Raw genomic sequence first — 12,382 nt, 5'->3', positions numbered from 1 at the left:
ATTTATTTAGTACCTTTTGTTGGATTTCAAATAACGAATGCCCGTGACTCTATGATTTCAGTTCGTAGATAAAACTGTAGCTTTTCAATGTGCCGAGTCAGGCGAGTAATTGGATTAATTTTTGTATGTCACTTTTGGGTTTCCTCGTTTTTCATTAGATTTAACCACAAATGAAGGGAACTCTCTTGAAAAATTGACTCAAGTTTGGATCCATTTTACTCTCGTCACCTGATTCCGTGTGCTGTTACCATTCACAATTATCGGTTTATTATTTCTCATAGTGAAAATTGGTGGGACCCTTTCCTTAGAATGCCACAACAATCGGGCCTTGCGGTAATTTTTCTTACCAGAAATCGCTATTATACATTGTAGTGACATAGGTTGAACTTTGCTTGACAAATAAGGCGGAGATATTTATCACCAAATAATTGCTGTTGATTTTAAATCTATGTGTGTGGGTCTTTTTAGGAGAGAGAGGGGTGGGGGGGGGGGGGGAGAAAGAGGAAAAGTGTGTGCGGGTGAGAGAGAGAATGGGAGAGAGTGAGAGGGGGAGCTCGTGTATACATTTGTGCAAAACACCTGCGTTTTTTTTGCCATTTATTGTGAACATCGATATAATTCCTTTTTGTTCGGAAAGACAAGAAAAACAAATCATTCATTCCAGAGATGAAGTATCCGATATACCCCTATCGCAGGTGCGTTTATGATACCCCCTTCCCCTGGATCGGAGAGAAATTATGCAAAACGAGTTGATAAATGACCCTCAGCCCGCTTCTTAATTTCAGTGTAATTGAATTTGTTTTACTTTTAAGCCTTGATTTCAAATAACCTTGTACATCTGTATTTGTGTTCCACTACAATTCTTCCTGTTGAATATGTTTTGTTTTCACGCCTCCATTAAAATTAACAATTTGCTGTCTTTGCCTTTTTTGGTAGATTTCTATTCATTGTGTGTCTTCATTTACTCTCCTTCCTTTTTCTAAATCTTTAAGTTTTATTTCATTCTATTATTATAATCTCCCTAATTTTCATTTGTATAATAATTTACAACTGATACTGTTGCTGGTTGTTCCATACTCATACATTTTCTGCATCTGTTTCCAGGGGCCTGGGAACGATTTTTAAAGAATGGCTGCTGGTTTGAAAAAAAAAAATCTACAAGCAACAAAGACCCCCCCCCCCTGAAAATGAAGATGATTTTAAGACCAGTACCCCCACTTCCCAGTGCCATGTGTGTTTCTTTTTTCTCCTTTGCCCCCTTTTCTCTGTAATCATGGTTATACCAACACTTCCAAAAGTAACACTATCAACAAGAATAAGAAAAGCACTGGATGTGTATATAGAGTGGTACTCAACAGTTAGGGAACTGGCCCATCGGAAACTGAATATATTTCAAATTTTACATTCAATAACATCCTCTGGGATTGCCGAACATTGTAGTGTCTACATTCAACGCCCAGCATGGAGGAGTGCGTGTTGGTAGGGTTCATCAACTTTTGAGCACAACTGTATTCTCTGTACACTGCAAAAACTCCGGTGTTGATTTAACACCAGCCCGGAATCTATATATGTCCACACCAGAGAAGTGTTAAACAACACCAGTTTCGTTTTGGTCTAACACCAGAAAGGTGTTTATACAACCCCAATTAGTATAAAAACAGCATCGGTTTGATTGCAAACTGGTGTTGTTTCAATACTTCTCTGGTGTGGACATATATAGATTCCGGGCTGGTGTTAAATCAACACTGATAAGTTGCAGCACTAAATATCTAATGCACTAAATCAGTTGTCAATCCAATTTTTCTAGTTTTTGGAGGAAAAAATTTGAATAAACCTAATTTCATATGATAAAATACAAAAGAACAAGTGGAGATGTGACATCATCAGCCCACCTAATGAATATTCATGACGACTGTTTTCACAAAATATTGCTAAACTTTAAAATTCAATAACTTTGTTATCCGATTTCAATGAAATTTTCGGCATTTTGCTCAGTGAATTCTACTCTATTTATTAAGCTATAAATACTTTCAGCCCGGACCATCCCTTTAACAATTTATAGGCAATGCTCTGTATATAGCCACCACCAGGGGCGTCGATCCATTTTTCAGATTGGGGGGGGGGGGGCAAAATCATGAATCAACGTTCCAAAGGCGCTCGATCGTACAAAACACCCACACCCACATAGGCATATATATATATATATATATATATATATATATATATATATATATATTTATATATATATATATACATATATATATATATATAAAACCTGTCTCTGTGGTATATATATATATATATATATATATATATATATATATATATATATATATATATATATATATATATATATATATATATATATATATATATATATATATATATATATATATATATATATTATATATATATATATACATATATATATATATATATATATATAAAACCTGTCTCTGTGGTCTAGTGGTTAAGGCACCGGCGTTCAAAGCTGGAAGCCCGGGTTCGATTCCCGGCAGAGACATTTTTTAGGCATCACCAATTTTTTTTTAAGCTACGCCTACCATTGTTCTCTTCATCCATTTCTTTCACAAAATATTTAAATAAAAGAGTTGCCAAAGCTGTTGTTCATGTATACTTTCACATATTTATGTATATACATATATTTATATATATACGACTCATGAGATACATACACGTATCTCACCAACAAATTAATGCGAGCGCGAAGCCCGAGCTGAAATTTTTTAGTATACTGACCTTAAAACAGAAAAATCGTACCAGTTTAGGACTGTTTGTAGTAACTCATGAGGAGGATACATATCTCACTAAACAGATAATGCGAGTGCCGAGAGCGAGCTGAAATTTCTTTATATTCTGACCTGAAAGCTTGATATTGAAAGCATTTTTTGGTACCAATGATTAAGATTGGTATCTAAAAGAACAATAGATGCGAGCGCGAAGCGCGAGCGGAAAATTTTGATATTTCGATCTGAAAAAATGACAGTTTAATGGACGTTTTTGAAAAAAAAAAAACCAAGATATATATCCAACAAAAGATTATTGCAAATCGAAGCGGGAGTTCTTTTGAGGTTTAGAACTGAAAACGGGACATTCTATTTACCTATTTAATCATGAAAAGTATGGGTTTTTGCTACAGAAATGATGCGAGCGCGAAGCGCGAGCTGAAAATTTGTATATTCCAATCTGAAAAGCGGACATTTTGAGCACGATTTGAAATAAAGAACGATTTGTGTATCTCAATCACGCTTGCTGAACATTACAATCTTATTTTATTTTTTGCACATCCGGAATTATTGGGGGGGGGGGCAAAACGATAAATGTTTGCCTCCCAATATTTTCATTGGTGGGGCGATCGCCCTCCCTGCCCCTCCCCCCCAGGATCGACGCCTCTGGCCACTACTGTATGCGTCATTTTGGAGGCAATCGTTATGCGACACCCACCCAACAAACCCAACTCCAAACCAACCCGGCGGTCTGTAATCATTGGGTGATTTCAAGTTTAGTGTTAACCTTTTAGGGTTGGTGCTGGGTCAATTGTTACATGAGCATTGCACCAAACATAATGGACTCGGCCCCAAAAAGTCACTCACTACGTGTTGAGCTGTCAGTATTGTGATCTGATTAACTTTTGTAAACTCAGAATAGGTTTTGATGCTAGGAAACGCAATCCAATTTGTGCTTCCAACACCAGCACCAGACTCGAAATCACCACGGCATTGCAACGTACATGTTTAACTTTTGTCAGTCAGGAGTCGGTTTCAACATTATGAATGTAACATTACTGCACATATTTCATTTTCTAAGCCTTTGTACAAGCCTTTATTGAGCTGTAATTATATCATTTTCCATCTTATTGTGCTTTGATTGTGTTAAATATGCTTTAAATACCACTTTTTGCATTTTTTATTTGTTCATAGTTTTTTTTTTCCTTTTTAAAACTGTATTGTTAATACTGCGCCATGTTTATACTGTTTACATTTTTATTTGGTTTTGTTTATACTTTGCTTCATTTTATGTTCTAAATTGTTATAAATGTATGCAGTATATTCAGGCATGTAGACCCCTTTAAAAATCAGCTTTGGTGAAATGGCGTGTCACCCTATGACATGAAAAGTATAAATAAAATAAATGAATATAAAAATAAATAACTATACAAACTAACAAAAAAAATCAAGCTTGCGCTTTTATGTGAAGAAAGGGTACGCAGAAAAATGGAGGTTTGCACCCGACAAGTTCAGGCAACTGTGCACCTTTATCATGTTTATAGACTCCATAAGGTTTTAAAGATTCATACTGAGTCCCTTGCCAAAGCAGCAAAGTGCTTCTTAAGGTGCAAATTAACCAATAATGTTCCATTTGAAGGGTACAATGTACACATTTTTCATGTTTTTCCTTAGTGTGTATGTAAATTCTCCATAACCCGAAGATGTAACGCATATGATTGTAAATAATACATTAATTAAAAAGTGAACTTACTATCTTTAATATTTATGTGTTATTATTTGTGGAATAATTTGTGACTTATATAACAATTAATCATTATTTAGGTTTACTTGACATCCAGGGTTTGTGCTTCTTCTCTATAAACATCATAAACACCACGTGACCTTGCTCGTCCCAAAACCTATTTGTCCTCCTTGTCATCATCATCGTCGTCATCATCATCATTATCATCATCATCATCATCATCATCAACAACAACATCACCATTATCATCGGAGTCATTACATATTTGGTTCCATCATCATAATTACATCACCATCATTATTACACCACCACCACCCTCAACATCATCATCATCATCATCATCATCACATCACCATTATCACATCACCATCATCATAACATCATCATCATCATCATCACCAAATATGATTATTTTATCATATGAATAATTCTTTAACCAGACTTTTACTTTGACTTGTAATTCAAATACTTGTGTATTCTAAATTTTGCGTGAATCATGTATACCCGAGTTGAAATAATTTCCTTATGTTGACATGTTATTATTTTTTGTTTTGTTCTGTGTATATACATTGTACATTGTATATACATGTGTGTAAACCAGTGAACAAAAATCCTTTATGGTCAATAAAGTTATTCAATTCAATCACATCACCATCATCATTATCACCATCACCACTGTCGCCATCATCATCATCATCTTCACCACCACTGTCGCCATTATCATGAAGTTTCCATACACCTTTGCCATTTTCACAGAGAAAAAGTATCAGAAAAACAAAATACGTTTACTATCTTGCCGTCAACAAAATTTGATTTTCCAACACCATCACTTTTTAGCACCATCATTCATACCAATTTCTACAATTCCCAATTCTGCAAAACAGTGATGATTTCCGTCTGAGTAAAAGTGTTTTAACAAGTAATGATAAATCAGTTAAACTAAATTAATAATTACTTCTGTCGATAAGTTCTCACTTGAATGCATTTTCATCGAATCAGAAAATTTGTTGGTTATTTCTTGAAAAATAACGTTTTATTCAATCCCTAGATTCTTACTTCAAAAATTTATATCAACCAAAAAAGTAACACTTATTTTTGAGTAGCCTTCTCTTTGTCTCTCGTCTGAAAATAATGTTTATTGTTGTGCAATCTTCATTCCCCCCCCCAAAAAAAAAAAACCCGAAGTTAAACGTATAACTCTCCGTCTCACTTTTGAAGTGCATGAATAAAACAATATTAGGTGAAATGAAATTATTTGAGACACGATGCAGTATTGAATTGGTTTCTCGCTAAATTTGATTTTGTGATATATCTTGCATTCGTGTTCGTGTTCACCTTCTTGCAAATTATGTTACAAATGTAAAGTTGAATATTTGGTCCTGTTTGAAAAAAAAAAAATTCCAACGCTGATTTAAAGTGAAGTATGTATTTTAGTTTGTTCACAAGGAAAAGTTTAATGTCAAATGACATATTCCATTTTTTTGCATTGATATTTTGTTTAATACTCGAATTTCAAATATAGAATTTAATTCAATTTCTGATTATATTTTTTAATGTATCATTTGAAGACGTCTAAGGTTTCCTTTCGGTCAGCAAAAATATACTTTGCACGTATGCCAATGTGATAATATACCATAAAAAGAATAGAAATAATCAGACGAGTTGATATCCAGTCCTATTTACGTGACAGATGGAGATTTGATAACGGATACACAACGACGGGAGTATCATCTAACCTGCTTGACAACCACGAGCCCTGGCGGACCAGCCATGCGACTCGGAGCGAGGCCAGAGGTTGCTCATCACATCTCTATTATCTCCTAATCAAACCAAACCTATAATGATGATGATCATCATCATCATCGCGATGATAAACTCCGATTTCAATTAGCTCTCTGCGATGACTGGCGTTTGTGTAAAGAAAGTGGACGGTAAAAGTAGTGTGTGTAGGAGGATTATATCTATATTTTCAGTGTGTTTAGATGCGCTTGTCAAGGACTGCATCTATTGAGATTGATGGCTCAAAGAGCCAGTTTCATGATAATGATCGAATTTCCGGAACTGGAAGTATTGATGTGATTTAGCAATTGTACCTGTGATTATGGTAGTATTTCCGAAATTAGAAGCATAGAGCAGAATTTGTATCTTTAATATAGGTGTTGTTTGTTATCTCCTTGTTTGATAAAATCTCAAATTATTTTGCGTATTGATTTTAATGATACGAAAATGATTATATCAACTCCTCTTCTTAATTGAATTGTTCTTTCCACATGTGGGGCTAAAGTAGGATGTTTCATTTAATGGGTTTAAAAGTATTTATTTTTACAAACTAAAACAAAACAAACTTCTTGTACTCTATTGCTATGACTTCCCATATTATCTTTTGGCTAATGCACTTATCATTTTAGAACCCTTTGAATGTTCTAAAGAATCCCCGATACCTGCAATATTTCAATAACAATTTTAGCATGAATTCTGAAACATATATTTTCGTTGACAATACTTAATTTACCGCTTCCCAATGTGATGCTTGGTTAATGATATCTTAACAAGATATATGGTTTTCCATAAGTGTATTCTTCGATTTTTTTTTTCATTTTTCTTCTATTTGATTCTCGCCAGGATTCAAATAACAATCACAAGTTAATAGCAACTTGGCAAAATATAAGTAAGATTGAATGAACCCTATCAAAGTGGATTCGCCATTTAAATCAATACATTTCTTTTAACTCTGACAATTACCGAACACGATATTTTAGAAACCAGATCTGAGAATTAAATCAATTGAATTAGTTTATAAACCAGGTGTGCTTTGAAGTTATAATTCGAAAAAAATATCCTTGACAATCTAATAGCGGATCCTGTTCCTGCAATGGAATTTGAGATTATCCTTCTCAAATAACTCCAAGTTTACATTTCCTTTACTTTATTCCTCACCGCTACCAAAGTAAAAGCGACATAAGCATCTCTGTGTGTATTAGGCATGGATACAATCGGCCCACGAGCACTGTGTAATAATTCCTCAAAAGAAACACCCCGTAAGTATTTATGTAGGGGATTATTCCCTCTAAAGTTTCACATGTGGAAAAGAGGAAAAGGGAGAAAAAAAGAAACACCGCCGCTTTGACGTTTTAGTTGAGCCGATCAAAACCTCAAGGTGAACACTTCATTTTTATTTTCTGTTTGTAATGGAAAGAAAGGAGTTAATCCTCAATTTATGCTTGCACTTGAGATTTTACATCTCTTGACATAGGTCAGATATTATGGTGTTGACCTTAGAACGTTAAGGTTCACAGAGATTCGGTAACTAAGTAGGAGTGATATCACACTGACATATCGACCGACCATTAATTGACTCAAAAGTAACTTTTAAATCATATTTGAATATTTGATGTGATTGGTCATGTGTACAAAAATAAAATCAACGATCACACTGAGATACTCCATAAAATATGATCCTTCACAGATATGTAAATATAGTATTCATTTGAGATTTTCATAAATTTTATGATATTGTATCTATACCATCTCTCCTTAAAATTCTCCTGTCAAATAACATAGTGTTAGGTCAATAATCCATGTATAAAAATTGACTGGGTTAAAAGGAAATGAACCCAGACAAAAATGACTTTGTCTTGAAAAGGTTTATTTGTAAACATGCCATTGTTTTTGTCCATGAAATTCGTTGATTAATTTCTGAAATTAAGTCAATGCATGTTAAAATTAATCAATTCGTTTCGATTGTATTTAATGAATATCACATGTAGGCCTACAATCAAACGACTAAATCATTATTTGTATCTACCCTACTTATTCTTTTATCTGTCTTTGGGAATATTTTATTAAAGAAGTAATTTGATGGCTAATGGATTTGTTCCCAGATATGAAAGAGAAAATTATTGTTTCATTGACATTAAAGCTTCGAATAAATGTATCCAATAACCGAAAAGAAAGTATTTCCTAACTGCATGGAGAACTGAATTTATCGATAATAACACCAAATCATAATTTTCAAATCTGGTGAATATTATTTTCTTTTATGTGAAACAAATTTGAAATAGACAAATAGAAAGGAAAAATATTCAAATTATTCATAGTTTCACATGATATTATGGGGCATTTCTATTAAACATGTACATGTGATTTCCAGAAATTATTTCCTTTGTTGAATATTTTGATTTCTAAGTACATGTTAAATATATTTCTAAGATGTTTATAGATATTCAGAATTCATAAAGAATCTACATTCCGAATAATCATGATATAAAAAATTATGAAAGTTTTTCGGTTTCGAGTGTGCTATGCCTGGATAACATTGGACATCCAGGAAATATGCACAAAAGTTCTCGCTCGGCACTGATCATTATCTGTTTTCTGTGAAATATTTTTTTCAGGGCCCGGGCGAATAAAAGTTACTATTATGGTAAATTTGCCATCCAATGGTAACTACCACTGGTAAATGGCCCAACAGCCAATCATACTCAAGGATTTGATGATAGTTACTATTCGACAGCAAATCAAAGTCAAGGATTCCATGGTAGTTACCAATGGATGGTAGAGTTATTAGACAGTACTTTTTTATACAACGGGATCCGGGTATACCAAATTTTCGCAACGTAGGAAAGATGAGCAGACTCTTTATGAATAAGCCTAAGTGAAATCTAAAATCAACATATCCATTACAATTCATACGTTATTCCATAAATTTTGAATGCACTGCGTACAGATTTATTTATCATTTCTTTTCACAAACATGTAATTAAATCATTATTTTGTACAGATTATCTGGCATATTATTTTTAATGTAAGTTACAATCACATAATAGTAAATTGTCGTCTGAAACAACCCTAAGGGGTAAACGTAAAATTGTAACATGCAGTCCACAAACACATGGTACACAAACAGCTTCTCATATCATGGTATAAATAACAATAACTGTATAATCACAATTGTTTTAATCAAAAGTTATACAAAACAAATATGGCAGACAAGAAAGTAATTTTATATGAGAAATCAGATATAATCATCAAAGTATGACACTAATTAATTACTAGAATGTTCTTATCTGAATTATATTTTCTCCCAATAATTGGCAGAACAATATTTTGAGAGGGACATTCGTGATTAGCTTCACTTAACTAATTTTCCTGATTTTTACAGCACATTATCATCGACGAATTTAGAAAGACAAAATAAAAAGTGTGTTGGCAATTGGTATCAGAATTCACAAAGGCAATATTATCATGTTTTTTCTCGTGCAGAGTCATTGCTTTGCAACCCAATAAAATATATTTTGTGCAGAATGAGATATGTATACTCTGTATTATTTTTCTACGATAAGCTATATTTGTTATCACTTTACATTTACCTGTCAATGTTTTAGAGTCTCTCTTCTCTTGAGTCAGTGTTTAAACATGTCTTCTTTGGTATTGTAGAACTTGAACGGAGTGTTACGCTTTTATGCTGTGCTCCGAAATGTCTCTCCGAATAAGAGGCAATATGCAACCCGCGGGTACCCCCTGGAAGAGAGCTGGTGAACACTGACTCGGCAACCCAAAACCATGGAAAGCTGGTCGGATCGGGAGTGGGATGGCAGGGGAATGGCCCAAAATCGGTCTCGGTAGAAGAGTCCGCATCCTGGCGATGCATTCGCTACACGGGGGATGATCCCGAGACTGTCCACAGCACATATCCGTCGGGCGAGCGACGGGAGACTCGTCGCACCAGGCTCTGTTGCAATGGCCCGATCGAGATTTCACAACGTCGATGCTCTCGACTGGCGAGCTCCTCGTCGGGGTAGGCGGTGTCGCCGGCGATTTGGTGGTTGATGGCTTGAAATCAGGAGAGATGATGTTTTCAATAGTGAAAGACTGCTTACTCGAGTTCGTAACCGTTGATGTCGGAGTTATGGGCGAGTTGGACATTGAAGTGTAGCAGGAAAGTGGCATCTTCTGAATCATCATCGGAGGCGACGCCGGAATGATGGGAGGTGGAGGGTACGGTGGAAGACCTATCTTCGCCTGCTCCTGAAATATCTTCGCTGAATCGATCTGTTTGATCTGCATGTTGTGGTCGATGGTGGCGATACGTGGAGACTTGAATCTCTTTCGACGTCGGAGAAAACTCCCGTTCTCGAACATATCAGCGCTGAGCGGATGCAAGGCCCAGTAGCTGCCTTTCCCTGGTCGGTCGGGACGGCGTGGAATCTTCAAGAAGCAGTCATTGAACGATAGATTGTGCCGTAACGAATTTTGCCAGCGTTGGGTGTTTTTGCGATAGTACGGAAAACGGTCCATGATGAATTTATAGATATCACTCAGGGGTAACATCTTTTCCTGCGAGCTTTGTATCGCCATAGCCGTTAGGGAAATATATGAGTATGGTGGTTTGGCATCACTGTATGTACTTCTGGCTGGGCGTGGCATACTGGTATTTCACAGAAAAGTCATGCAAGTGATCAAGAAATAACACCTTTTAAAAAGATACAATGATCTGATTTTTTTTCTCCAAAAAGATTTAGTTACTGCAGCAATTTTAATTTGTCGACAAGAGGATGAATCTCATTTTCCTAGATGCTGTACTATTTTGGCGATTCTCGACAAGTGCAAAGCTCCAAGTTGAGATGACTGCAATTAAAAGTTAATTATAATGAAGTGTCTTCAGTTTCTGTTGCGAACAAGAAAGGGCTTCCACGAAGTCTGAATGATGAATAATATTGTTGGTCTTCACAGAATTAATTCGAAATCGAGGTGCGATAATCGGGATCTATCTTGACAAAGTCCGTTAATATTTACTGCCTTGGCCTCTGGAGGTAAAGACAACGCTACTGTCGGTCCGAAGAGCAAGTGAAAGAGTAACTGTTCTCGTTAAGTTCTTCGAAGAAAAGAAGATTTGTTTTTGTCTTGGTTTTCACTTTCAGCCCATCCGCACAGGTGAGATAAGTTTGTCGGGCGCTCAGTGGCAATAAGTTTGTTCCTGTGCGTGTGTGTGTGTTGTGACCAGTAGCCGATCGCACGCACACGCACGCATAAAAGCTCTCAAGTTGAGTGAGTGTGTGCGTGTGAGACGGCGCACATAAACATGTCGTGTTTGTGCGTGTGTGTGTATAGCTAAACTCTGGATAGGGCGACCTGCGCGATCATAGAAGGCAATGAATACACACACATTTACATACACAAAGATCGCATACCTCACTCTGTTATGAGGCGGTCCCAACAGAGTGTTTCCCTGTCTTGTGGCTTCGAGTTCGCTGCGTGATACCCATACGGCAAGCACACCCACAACGCTCAGCCTTGGCAGACAGACTGGCACCAGCGTTGTCAATCAAACACCTCCCTCTACCAACTTGGGCGTGGTTTACAAAGTGACGACTCAGTTACTGGTAGTAGTGGGACACCGCCATCAGCGTCTGCTTAGCAATTTTTTTTTCTTTTACTCAAGTGAGAAGGAGAGGGAAAGGGAGAGAGAGAGAGAGAGCGACGGCACTAACGGTAGCCTTGGTATCTAAATTATATATATTTTATAATTGTCCAAAGATTATAGAGCTATGACCATTAAACATCTGATTAAAAATAATGATTTTTTTTCAAATAAATTTTAAATTTCTTAATCGGGAAATGTATGTAATATAACTGAAGCACACTTTCAAAGTTTCACTACGGATATAAATAAAATGGCTAACTCTTAATGGAGGTGGGGGTAGTTAAAGAATATAACTTGATATAATGCACGTTGTTCAATCATTTCAAGCAATTTCATTTCATGCAATGGCTTAACTTCAATGTAAGTTTATGCATTTATAGAGACATATCGATTATGAATTATATGTGTATTTCTATCTTTCGATTAATATATATAAATGTAAATAATGTGTTTAAATGTAAAAAAAAT

At 35.6% G+C, this 12,382-nt stretch overlaps 1 protein-coding gene across 1 annotated transcript; it reads right to left on the bottom strand.

Annotated features, from left to right (window-relative positions):
• Nucleotides 1-9,194: 9,194 nt before the first annotated feature.
• On the bottom strand, nt 9,195-11,722 carry LOC129262379 (forkhead box protein B1-like). The gene has a single exon (XM_054900489.2). The coding sequence runs from the start codon at nt 10,915-10,917 to the stop codon at nt 9,943-9,945; it is 975 nt and encodes a 324-aa protein (XP_054756464.1). The 5' UTR covers nt 10,918-11,722; the 3' UTR covers nt 9,195-9,942.
• Between the last annotated feature and the right edge of the window lie 660 nt (nt 11,723-12,382).

This window comes from Lytechinus pictus, chromosome 5, assembly GCF_037042905.1.
Source record: "Lytechinus pictus isolate F3 Inbred chromosome 5, Lp3.0, whole genome shotgun sequence".
NCBI classification, from domain to species: domain Eukaryota; kingdom Metazoa; phylum Echinodermata; class Echinoidea; order Temnopleuroida; family Toxopneustidae; genus Lytechinus; species Lytechinus pictus.
This window is presented reverse-complemented; position numbering and strand designations above follow the sequence as displayed.

Excerpts from the sequence above, each read along its gene's own strand:
- LOC129262379 (XM_054900489.2), bottom strand. The coding sequence starts at position 10,917 with ATGCCACGCCCAGCCAGAAGTACATACAGTGATGCCAAACCACCATAC.